This window comes from Panthera uncia (genome assembly GCF_023721935.1).
Source record: "Panthera uncia isolate 11264 chromosome C1 unlocalized genomic scaffold, Puncia_PCG_1.0 HiC_scaffold_4, whole genome shotgun sequence".
NCBI lineage: Eukaryota > Metazoa > Chordata > Mammalia > Carnivora > Felidae > Panthera > Panthera uncia.
Window position 1 is genome coordinate 84,972,672 of NW_026057585.1, and position 12,554 is coordinate 84,985,225.

Sequence of the window (12,554 nt, forward strand, 5' to 3'; positions counted from 1 at the left end):
ACCACTGCCTGGAAGGTTTATGGAAGGATCAGAAATTGTACATGTAAAGGAACCGGCACTTGGGGAGTACTTACTAACTGCTGTTCTCAGAGGGACGGCAAGGCACAGGCTCTGGGAACCTGAAACACTAGGTTCGAATCATGATTTTGCTGCCTCCTTGCTACTGAAGAAAGTCCCTTCGCCTCTTGCAGCCTCAGTTTCCTCATCCGTAAAAGGGAGATAAGACAGTCTTGATCTCACAGGATTGTGGTGAGTGCCCAATGAGGTGCTGCAAGGCCGCCCTAAGCACAGTGCTAGATTCGAAGGACCCTCAGTCGTGACACAGTTCACACTGGGACCCTCTAGCCTGCAGAATTCTCCAGCTCTTCCCAAACTCTTGATGCTACTCCAAACCCGGCCTGTAACCCTACTCCACGGGCGCCAGGTCCAGCTCCTGTCCCTGCCCACCGCTGTCTTCCAGGCTTGGACACAGGCTTTGGAGCCAGACAGACAGGTGGCCCAACCACAACTAGCCATGTGATGTGGGTCAAGTCTCTCTGACCCTCATCTGGTAAAAAAGAAAATGGGACATAATCAAATCTGCCTCCTAGTGCTATTTGGAAGATGCAGGAAGAGTTCGGCAAGTGGGTTTAGCAAAGCGTCCGGCACCTGGCATGAGCTTAATAAATATTAGCCGTTATTGTTGTTCTAGGAGATGCTATATTCCAAACAGCTGATTTAAGAAGAAACTTCAGAAAACAACCCGGCTGTGAGTGAAGGAGAGCCCCAGACCCTTTCAGGAAAGAGGAAGAGAGAAGTTTCTGGAATCCTCACTGGATTCCCACAAGCCCTCGCCAAGGCAGGGAGGGAACTCCTACCAGCACGCCGTGCCCTCCGGGGGCCAGGCTGCCCCTCTCTAGAACTCGGAAAGAAGAAGTGACGCTCTTCTTTAGGCTGCCAAGAGGAGAGTGTGTCACACTTGAGCAAGGGAGCCACCCAGATGCCAAATGAAAGTCCCCAACTGCGGGGCCCTGAACAAGGTGGGTCAAAGGAGGCCCTGCAGCGGGGTCACTGTGGAAAGCGAACCCCACTCGGGAGGGAGGCAAGGAGCTGCCCCAGGGCTTATTCTCCGGCCAGACCACGCTGCCCAATCACGGCCCTGGCCTCAGCCTCAGTTTCCTCCTCACCAACTCCCGCTAGCAGCCAGCGCAGGTGGCAGCTCCTCGGGGCCGGGAGCAGGCCCGTGTGCCATTCCTGAGCACGAGGCTCAGCCTCTTAAGTTTCAATAGAGAAAAACAATTTTCAAAGGGTACCGTTATTCCCGGTCTCACTGGATGCATAAAAAACGTTCTGGGCCGGGCAAGAGGACATGTACCCCCATTTTATAGATGAGGAAACAGATTTCAATAGCATAAGGTGGGGGGGCGCTGAAACTGGAACCCTTGTCTTCCAAATATTCTCTCAAACATTACCAATCACTATATCAAGGCCTAGAGGTGGCAGGTGAGGGGAGAAGAGGCAAGTACAGAAGAGTCAAATGTGTTTGCTTTAAAAAAAATTCACAGGGGCGCCTGGGTGGCTCAGTCAGTTCAGCATCTGACTTCGGCTCAGGTCATGATCTCATGGTTCGTGGGTTCGAGCCCCGCGTCGGGCTCTGTGCTGACAGCTGGGTTTGGAGCCTGCTTCCAATTCTGTGTCTCCTTCCCTCTCTACCCCTCGCCCACTTGTGCTGTTTTTCTCTCCCAAAAATAAACAAACATTTAAAAAAATGAACAATGAAAACATTTTTAAAAAGCGGGGTCGGGGGGCACACCTGGCTGGCTCAGTTGGTAGAGCAAGTATGTGACTCCTGATCACAGGGTCGTGAGTTCAAGCCGCATGCCAGGCTTTGTGCTAAAAAAGAAGAAAAGAAAAGAAAAAAGAAAAGAAAAGAAAAGAGAAGAGAAGAGAAGAGAAAAGAAAAGAAAAAAAGAGAAGAGAAAAGAAAGAAAAGAAAAAGAAAGGAAGGAAGGAAGGAAGGAAGGAAGGAAGAAAGAAAGAAAGAAAGAAAGAAAGAAAGAAAGAAAGAAAGAAAGAAAAAACATTTGCTTTGTTCACCCAGTCCAGAAAATATTTGTTGACGAAAGGAAGGAAGTCAGAGTGGGAAGAGATGTTATCCCTGCTCGAAGGGAATCTAAGATCTACTCCAGGGCGCGTGCGCGCGCTCTCTCTCTCTCTCTCTCTCTCCCCCCCCCTAAGAAGTCAAGTCCCTCTCAGGCTAGTAAGGCCTCCCTGCTGCCTTGCGGGTGGGAATCTATAGCCCCTGGGGATGTGAAATGAGGGCGAAGGCTCCTCACTGAACGGCTGTGAGAAGCAAATGAATCTCCCCACACTCTCCTCCTGACCAAGGGGCATGCTCTGGGTCTCGCCCCAACCGCAGCCCGTGGAGGGGAGCAGGCAGGCACTCTGCACTCAGAGCCAGCCGGCCGGCTCTGTGACTCAAGCCCAGTGGCTGGCACGGAAGCACCCTGGGGCTGGCAGGCGCTACCGAGTCGGCTTTAGCGAGGGAAGGCTGGGATCGCCACCAGCCTTGCTGGGTCCTGACCGCTGGGCCTTCCGTTGCCCCCACCGGTGGAGGAAGCAGCCGCAGGGCTGTGGTCTTCCCAGCTTCCAGGTCAGTTCAAGGTCAGCCACAGCGCCCGGGGCCGGGAGCACTGGGTCACTGTAGTCCCCACCTGACCCTTTCTGTTCATTCCAGAGGTTTATGGAGCACCTACAGGATATCAGCTTAGTGGTGGGCTGGGGGGCGGAGATACAGGAAGAGCTTGACCTGAGGGCCCAGTGAGGGGGGGAAGCACATAATTACAGAGTCTGTGTAAGAGGCACTGCGAGTCAAGTGTGGGGACTCTGGGCCCAGCCAGCCTGATCTCATTTTGAAACCTGGCCTGGCCACTTGCTGGCTTGTGACTTTGAGGAAGCTGCTTAACCTCTCTGAGCCTCAGTTCCTCACTGGGTAATAACATTATCAAACTTGGAAGATGATGATGTGAATCAGAGATAACAAAGGTCTACCCCACAGCTCGTGGATTCATGGTGTTACTGGTGTCTGTAGTAGAGACGGGAGGGGGAGGAAATGTGTGGGGGTGGGGGCAGGAGGCAGCACTGAAGGCAGCAAAAGGTGAAGTGGCAGTTAAGCAGGATCAGGAGGAATGACCCCTTGGGCTCACCAGAAAGAGGGCATGGCCGGAGAGGGGCTGTGGGAACAAAGCACAGGCAGTGGGGCAGAGGGCTGCAGGGGTGGGAAGTGCGGGCAGGTAGGCTGGAGTGTGCCTTCACCCTGCAAGTGCGCCTCTGCGGGCAAGTCTGCAGGAAAGTGGAAGACGATGTTTCCTGGCCGCAACACTAGGCAACACAAATTCATGGGATGAGAAAGTTCCTCCCTCTTCAATTTTCACTCAAGCCTTTGACTCCATCAAGGGGAAAAGTCTCAACTTTAAAAAAATTTTTAAATGTATGTTTATTTTTGAGAGAGAGAGAGAGAGAGAGTGAGAGCAGAGAGAGACAGAGACACAGAATCCGAGGTAGGTTCCAGGCTCCGAGCTGTCAGCACAGAGCCCAACACAGGGGCTCGAACCCACAAACCGCAAGATCATGACCTGAGCCAAAGTCAGACCCTTAACCGACTGAGCCACCCGGTCGCCCTAAAAAGTCTCAACTTCTAATACCTAATGCCTGTGATCCTCACAGGCCTCAAAGGGACTGCTTTTTGCTAGCAACTGTAACCACAAGAGTTCTGTAACATTGTTATGTTTCTGTTTTTATGATTAGGTTCTATTTCCAGTAAGAGGCTTTTGGCTTACAAGGTTGATAACAATGTTCCTTGTAAAATACACTTAAAAATGAGTCACCTAAAGGAAACACTAAGGAAATTGAAGGTACAAGATGAGGTGCAGAAAGGGAAAAATTGCGACCATTGTACTCAAAAGACCGATCTTCAGGAAATACTGTTGAGGGCACCTGGGAGTCACCCGAATTCTAAACCAGGGAGGGCTGGGGCCAAATCTGAGTCCTGGGAAGACAACTATGACTGAAGGTGTTGGGGCCTGGTCAGCAGTCAATCCAGGCGGCAAATGAGACAGGTCTGACCTAGGGCAGTGGGCTTCAGAAGGACCCTGGGCACAGACAGGCTGCGGTTTGTGACCTGCTGTGTGGTGGCGGAAGGAGACGCAGCCTTTATGTCCATTCTGTGAGCTGTAAACGTGTCTACATTAGCGTCTGTCACTCAGACCTGGATGTTTCTATCGTCTCCCATCAGACTGGGAGCAATGTTGGCACCTCCTACCTCTTTTCCAACTTCCCAAAGTGCCTGCACTCTGTATGGCCCTGTGGGATGACCCAGCTACAGGGCTTGCCAGCTGACAAGTCAACATCTCAGACCCGGGTGACCAGCCACCCCGGTTCGCCTGTGCCTGAGGGGTTTCCCGGACACGAGACTGGAAGGAGCTGGTCACCCCACTTCAGACGGTCCTTGAAAGGCAGGAGCCTTGGGCTAGAACCTGTTGGGCTGGAGTGGCTGGCCTATGGGGCCAAAGCGAGAAGCCCACAGTCTGCATGGGCCCCGGTGAGCATCAGTTCATGTTTATGTGGACAGCACCATCCACCTCAAAGTAGGTCTCCAACCTTCTGGAAAAGGCTCAGTGACCTTTGTCCTTTTCAAGAAAATATATTTCACCCTGATTAGAAACCTCCTGGCCACACCCTCAAATTTGGCTCCTGTTCAAGTTTCAGAGTTCAGAGGCCTCAAAGATGTCACTTTCCAGGCTTAGCAGCTGTTCCCAAAGGAAAGTCTCTAACCCTGACATTTAGGGTCCCGTGGGACTAACTCCACCCCATTCTCCAACCAGAATTTCTCTAATTCTCTGAAGTATTGCTCCTTTTCCAGCCAATATGGCCTGCTCAGGGTTCCATGCCTGTCCCTGCTCCTTCCCACTCTGTTCTCTCCTCCTCTGTTCCACCTGCCTGGAGGCTCCCTTCACACATATTCCTGGGCTTGAACTCTACCCAAACTTTAAGCTTTGGCTCAAGGCACCTCTCCATGAAGCTTCCCCATATCCTCCAGGCAGAAGATACTCCTGTTTCTCTGATCCACTTCCAAAGCCTGATCTCACCTGTAGCAGCTGGTTAGGCCTTCTACCTGGGACTGAGCTAGCCTGGAAACCATCGGAAGGCAGGGTTCACATCAGATTCATTTTTGGCCTCCCACCTCCTCCCCTGTAGTCAGGAGCCAGCATATAGAATTAACACATAAATGATTAAACCGTAATGCCTAACTGGGAGAAGTTCCAACTGTCTCTCCATCAGTCACCTAGGGACATCAAGGAGGGCCTCTACAGAGGCTCAGCCATTCAGCCAATATCCCTGGACCCTCCACTTGGCAGACTAGGTAAACAAGACCTCACTGTCCAGGAAAGGCTGCCGGGCCTGCCCGACAATTCTGTAACCACCACCATGCAGCACAGGGCCAAGAAAGGAAGGACACGGAGCTCTTGGAAGGTGTCACGGAAGGTCTGGCCCAACTGGGGTCATGAAGGCTTCTCAGAGGACGGAATACCTGGGTTGAGACATAAGAATAAAGATAGTGTGGCCGCAGAAGATGGGGAATTGCATCCCTGTGGCCATCTCAGAAAAGAAAGCGAGGCATTTGGGAATCAAGGCACACAACAGTCCCTCTCCACACCTCCACTCCCTGGCCACGTGATCCCCCTGCCTCAGTTTCTGCATCGGCACAGACGGACCGCTGAGAGGATCTGTGGGGATAATGGATGGAAAACACTCACTACACGCAGCCAAGCGGTCCCCAAACATGGGGGATTACAGTTGTCATTATTGCCCACACAACTCACAGGAGGCCAGAGGATTCCAGGGGGCCAGATCCCCAAGCTCAGGCTGGACTGGACAATAATCCTGCCTCACGATTAGCCCTGAGTTGGAGGCAGGAGAAACGGGTTGCCACAGAGCCTCCCCTGTTGCCAGGTGGACCGCCCAGGTCAGACTGCAGAAATCTGAAGGAGCAGAGTTGAGTCTGAGAGGCCGAGTGGTGAGTGGCCCAGTGGGGCAAGGGGAAAGGAAGCTGGATGCAGGCAGAGGAAGACAGCAATCGAGGGCGTGGCCGAAGACAGGCCTGGGCAGAGGGATGAGCCGAAGAACGAAGAGCAAGAGAACATCCTCACCCTTCCTGCCCACCCTCCCGAGCTGTGCCAGAGAAGCAGTGAAATGACTCCCAGTGATGGATGCAGCAGCTCTGACATTAACAGGCCACCGGGTCTGTTCAAGGCCAGTCAGACGTTTAAAAGCCTGTCTGAAAGCCACCCTGTGAGGGGAAGGAGCCAACCACAGACCGGAAACCGGTGTGCAAAGAGCCACGTCACTTCTCCCCAGGAAGGAGCGAGGGTGCAGCAAGCTCAGATTAAGGCCCAGCACCCAGCCTCCCAGGGGGACCCACACAGTGGTCTGGGAGGAATCAAGGGCTATCTGCGGTGCCTTGGGAGCACAGGTTCTTTCTGGCCACAATGGCCTTCCTGCTGTTCCTTACACATACCAAGCTTGGGGCGCCTGGGAGGCTCAGTTGGTTAAGTATCTGATTCTTGATTTCGGCTCGGGTCGTGATCTCACGGTTCATGGCATTAAGCCCCGCGTCGGGCTCTATGCTGACGATGTCAAGCCTGCTTGGGATTCTCACTCGCTCTCTTTCTGCCCCTCCCCTGCTCATGCTCTCTCTCTCTCTCTCTCTCAAAATAAATAAATAAACATTAAAAGCCAACAAACATACCAGCTTGTTCACCACTCCAGGCTTTTGCTTTTACTGTTTCCAGACTGTGCGTTACTGGCTCCATCACACCATTCAGAGCTCCTCTCAAGTACACCTCCTCCTACAGGCTTTCCCAGATCACCTACTCTAAACTCCCCACTCCCCACACCTACTGTGCTTTTCCCCTAGAAGCCTACAGAGTTCAATCCCTTGTCTCTTCAGGTCTTTGCTTCTTTGCTCAGAAGTCACCTCCTTCACAAAGTGTTCCCTGACCACCCAGTTTAAAATCATACACCCTTCCCCCCTCCAGCTCTTATCCTCCCTCCCTACTTTACTCTCCCCTGACGTCCTAGATATTTGTTAACTGTCTTTCTCCTCCCACTGGAACATCAGCTCCGAGAGCGCAGGGGATTACTGTCCTATTTGTTCACTACTGTATCGTCAGCATCTAGAAAAGGGTCGGGCACATAATAGGGGTTCGACAAATGATGAGTGAATAAGTGTATATGAATGTTTAAGAGCAGGGCCTCTGGTCAGACTGTATGAGATCTCAGTCCAGCTCTTCCACTTCCTGTATGATCTTGGACCACTTACTCTACTCCTCTGAGACTTAATTTAATCAGTAAAAGGAAAGCAACAACAGGGGCGCCTGGGTGGCGCAGTCGGTTAAGCGTCCGACTTCAGCCAGGTCACGATCTCGCGGTCCGTGAGTTCGAGCCCCGCGTCAGGCTCTGGGCTGACGGCTCGGAGCCTGGAGCCTGTTTCCGATTCTGTGTCTCCCTCTCTCTCTGCCCCTCCCCCGTTCATGCTCTGTCTCTCTCTGTCCCACAAAAAAAAAAAAAAAAAAAAAAAAAACGTTGAAAAAAAAGGAAAGCAACAACAGTCCTGGTCTCATAGGATTATTGGGGGATTAAATAAGATCATGCATGTAAAGAGGTGAAGACACTGCCTGACCCCCAGCGAGCACTCAGTACTAAGCTGACGGCCTTGGTAGCCTTCGTCGGCTAGCATTTCTTACTTGCTCCTCTGTTCCCTTGTTTATCATGCGTTTCCACCCCAGGGTCAGCTCCAGCCTGCCTCACTCACTACCGTGCCCTCAGTTCCTGGCAAGGTGTGGGAAGAGAAAATCGGGCCTCCTCTCAAACCAAGGAATGTGGAGCCGGGAGACGCAGCTTCAGCTGGAGTAGGAGCCTCACCGATTTGTTTCTCCAGAGCGGCTGCCTCACAGACGGTGGCCCGGGGCAGGATCCCAGGGTCGGTGAAGCTGGTCTGCAGCAGGCAGCTCATGACGAAGAAGAAGAGGATGGCAGCGATGATGGGGATGGCGAGGGTCAGCTGGCGGGCCAGGAAGGGACAGCTAGAGAGAGAGAGGGAGAGAGAGATGAGCAGATACCCCAAGGGCTCCCTGGAACACAGGGCTACAGCACTAGACACGTGTCATGCCATCAACACCACTCCACATTCTGGCATACAGCCTTTCCCTGAGGAAGAGGGACAGCTCCTAGGTGAGCGCAGCCACTCCTCCAAGAGTGCCTGGAGCAGACATCACTAATTGATCTTTGCACTTTCCCTCTGAGCCAGCAGCAGACATGATCAATAGAGCCCAGAACTTTTTTTTTTTTTTTTTTTTTTTTTTAATGAGCTAAGGAGAGAGGTCTAGATCCCAGCACTCTTAACCCCGGCACTTAGCTGCAGCTTCAGAATCCTTCTAAACACAGAGCTTCAGGCAGCCGCTACCAAGGAACTAGGTAGTCACTTGAGTTGACTGTCCACGACAATGTTCGCTTGTTCATTCATTCAGTTACTCCACAAATATTTAGCGAGGTCTCACATATGCCAGGCAATACCATCAACAAACAGCAGGAATAATGGCAGTGAATAAGAGTGTTGTTTCTCCACCTGTCATGAGGCTGCGGTCTAGTGGGGAAAAGACAGGTAAACAGAGAGAGGTGCTACACAGGGCTTTGTGTGCTAACATGGGAGAGAGGAAAACAGCAGAACAGTCAGGAATATCTGGCTGGAGGAGATAATGTCTAAGCTAAAATCTGAAGAATAAGTAGGGGTTAGCCACGTGCAGGGGGTTAGGGGAAGAGCACGGTCTATGCACTGCCACTGTCATCCCAGGGCTGGCATCCCAAGCCCATGCTTTCAGGTCCCCGACCCCAGTTGGTTTGGAGGACAGCCTGTGCTCAGGCTGACCCTGAGGCCTGCCCAAACTATTAACCGCTGTCCTACGCTGCCTTCCCTCCCAGAGCTAGAGTGGCACCTGATGGGGTGAGGAGCTGCTACTTGGGAAATGACAGGCTGCTGGGAGGCCAGAATCAGAAGAGGCTCCAGGAGCTGGCACAGTTACAGAGAGCAAACCTGTGGACACATACTCTGTTTCCACAGCCTCTACTCCCAGAAGCTCTGGCTTCCAGAGAGGCCCTTCCCTTGAAGAGCAAAGACTGCCAGGTCCAACGGCTCCAACTGGACCACATTCCGCCCCAAACATCTCAGTGGTCCCTGGGTTCAAGACTCAAATCTGGGCCCTCTGTGTCACCCACATGCCAATCAACCAGTTCATGTATCACCAGACTTTTGGGGGGACGGAGATGAAGTCTGAGACTCGTAGAGCACTCAGAAACACCAAGTGCTAGCTCCCTGATTTTACAGAGGGGGGCTCTGAGGCCCACAGCCACATTCAAGGTCACCCTGTCAGCCAAAGACAGGACTGGGGCCTCCGGGCCCTCATCAGGTACTCTCTCTGTTCATTCAACAAATATTTACCGTACTGAATGCCTACTACCCACCAGGCCCAGTTCTAGGCACCAAAGACAAAACAGTGTGGAGAACGAAGCCCTTCTGTGGCGAAGAGACAGGCAACAAACTAGCAGAAAGTATAGGCATAGTATGTTCAGATGGTGGCAAGTGCTTCCAGAAAACAAGTAGTCCGGGAAGAGGGGATAGGAGGGAGGGGAGTGGTTTGTTCACTTATAGGGGCAGTTAGGGAAGGAGGGAAAAAAAGTGAAGGAGTGAGCCATGAGACTCTCTAAAGGAAGGGTATTCCAAATGGTGCAAAGGCCCTGAGGCAGGAATATGCAAAGAGGCCAATGTGCCTGGAGGAGGACGCACAGGGGGATAGTGGGGGGAGATGGACGGAGAGGAAGACTTTGGTTCTTATCCCAGAAAGCCAGGGAGAACTCCAGGGGGAGCCTGGGATCTGACTTAGAATTAAAGGGGCACTCTGGCCTCCATGTGGGGTGGGAAGTGGGGCAGAAGCCAGATACCCTGCTGAGAGCCCTGTGCAATAATTTACCCAACCAAACAATGAAGCAAAACCATTCTCAGCAGGAAAAGCCCTAGAGAGCCACTCTACCTTTTTCCAGCGCAATGGAAGAGTGTGAGCTCACTCACTCTCCAGCGTTCCCACACCCTGGGTCCCTACTGAGGTAACACCCCAGTCTAGACCCAGGGGAGGTCTGAGCCCAAACCCCAAACCCTCCTGCCAACTCCACCAGCCCAAGTGAATTAGGGCAGAGACAAGGCAAGATGATTCACAAGCCCTCCCTGAACCCAGAAGTCCTCTTTTCTCCCTTCTCTGGGGGACAAATCTGTCATCAGTCAAGATACCCACGCAGCCCAGAGAAGATCCTGCTTCTGAACTAACCGAATCCCACGCCTCAGTGTCACAGGACTGGGGGCGGGGGGGGGGGGGGGGGGGCGGTCAACTTCCTCCTGCTCAGGTTGCAGCCCTGGAGGTACTGGAAAAGGAACTTTCAAAACACTCATGCAGGTCGGGTCGGGTCGGGTCAGCTCAGCAAGGTGGATCTGAAACTCAGCCCAAGGAACACACTGGAGGCTGGGGGCTCCCCAGAGCTCCTGAGTGTTATATTTTCCTGGAACTTTTCATCCACCCTGACTCAGAAAGGAAGGGTGAAAGGGAGAAGCTAATTTGTAGGAAGTCCTCACCTTGCTTCAAGGGGAAACCCAAGGTTGCAGATACATGATCTGGCAGCTGGAGAGGGTACCTGGGGGTGGCGTCTTTGTGGCAGCCTTAGCACGGCCACAGGCCCTTAGGACGTGTTTTATGGTGAAGAAAACAGCTAATAACAGCAGCCAGCATTAAGTGCTTGTTACTGGTTAAAACCTTACGCACATGACATAGTGCCACCCTCATGACAACCTATTATAAACCCCATTTTATAGATGACGAAAGTAGGGCTCCAAGGTGAAGGGACTATCCCAGAGTCACGCGGATAGTGTGTGGTGGGGCTGGGATTTGAACCAGGTCTGTTGGCTCCAGAGATGGAGTTCTTACCCACACCGCACAATTAAGCAAGACCACAAAGGGTGGGGGAGAACCCGGAGGGGAAGCTGTGTGGGTGAGTGTGAGTGTGTGTGCAAGGGATCACACAGCAGGCGGCTCAAGCTAGAGACCAAAGGTGGAGTGCAAAACTTCTGGGAAGTGACAAGCATTCCTCCTCCAACCAGAAAAGGGAGCTACTGTGTGGGCCTACCCTGGGTCACCGGGGATGTAAAGAGGTCAAAACCCCACAGGGGCAAACAGGACCTATCACACCAAAGCACTGTGGACTCTCTTGAAAAATAACAAGGCACTGCAGCTGTTCCTGCCATGGGACAGGCCAGAGGTTTGCTCCAGAATGGTGAGAATGCAAAGAAAGCCAGGGGTACATGGGGTGGGGGGCAGGGACCTGCCGGAGTCAGAGGGAAGGACTGGAACCACTGGGGAAACTAAGGAAGGTACTGGAGAGGGAAGGGAGGCCTAAGAGGCCCAAAGCAGTCTGGGAAGATTGCCTGAGGGCCTAGAGGGAGAATGAGGTGAAAGGAAGGGGGAAGGGTCTGAGAGTAAGAGATGACAGGGGACCCCAGAAGGGACCCTGGTGGGACACGGAGGCAGCTGGGAGAATTGTGATGGGTAGTATAAAGCCAAAGGACACAGAAAAGATTCAGAAGTTGTCTGGAAGGGATATAAAGCAAAGATGCCTCAAGGGGTCAGAAAGAAGCAGGGGCTGGCCAAGAGATGGTCCAGCAGAGAGGTGAGGGCCAGGGGATCCGGGAGGCCTGAGCCAGGTTCTGAGAGGGAAGAGAGGATGGGTCGGTGCAGGGACTGGCAAGTATGGGGCTCCTGGCAGAGGCTGGCAAAGGCAGGGTGCCAGGGAAAGGCAGGGAGGGACAGGAGACAGGCCAGAGGATGGGGCGATGGGGCCCCGTGTGGATGGAGCATCCAGATGGGCGAGGGAGGAAGGACAGTAGGGGTGGGGTTGGGGCGGTGGGTGGTGAGGGCCAGGGAGGGCCGATGAGAGACACGCGAGGGGACTGGAAAGGCCTGGGGGCAGATCCTGAGCGGGCGAGGACGCAGGCCCGGGAGGAGCAGGGAGGAGAGAGTGCCTGGCAGGTGCAGGGAAGGGTGGAGCGCCCGAGGAGGTCGGAGTGGACCGGGCGCCCAGCGGGAGACCAGAAGGGCGGGAGTGCTCGCCGAGGAGCCGGGCGGGCGGAGTGCGCGGCAGGGGGCGGAGGGGACCGGAGGGATGGGGGCGCCCGAGGGGGCGGGGCCGGGGGCACCGCGGGACTCACTCGAAGACGAAGAAGAGGATGGTGGTGGTGAGGATGAGCAGCAGCGTGAGTGCGAAGACGCCGCCGTGGCCGGCCAGCATGAGGCGGCCGCCGCAGTAGAAGCGGTTGCGGCCCGGGAACACCTCCCACTTGCGCCGCGGGCGGCGGCCGATGCTCCCGCTGCCGCTGCCGCTCCAGCGCGGCGCGCTGGCGGGCGGCGGGGGCCCGGGGC

The 12,554-nt window shown here is 53.9% G+C and overlaps 1 protein-coding gene across 1 annotated transcript in view; it reads right to left on the reverse strand.

The window, feature by feature from the left end:
• ZDHHC18 (zinc finger DHHC-type palmitoyltransferase 18) overlaps positions 1-12,554 on the reverse strand; it is a 29,886-nt gene that overhangs the window by 15,301 nt on the left and 2,031 nt on the right. Inside the window, exons 2-3 of the mRNA XM_049618896.1 lie at positions 12,344-12,529; positions 7,963-8,123 (exon numbers count right to left, since the gene is read on the reverse strand). Of these exons, the coding sequence (XP_049474853.1) occupies positions 7,963-8,123; positions 12,344-12,529 (347 nt within the window). The remainder of the gene's footprint in view (positions 1-7,962; positions 8,124-12,343; positions 12,530-12,554) is intronic.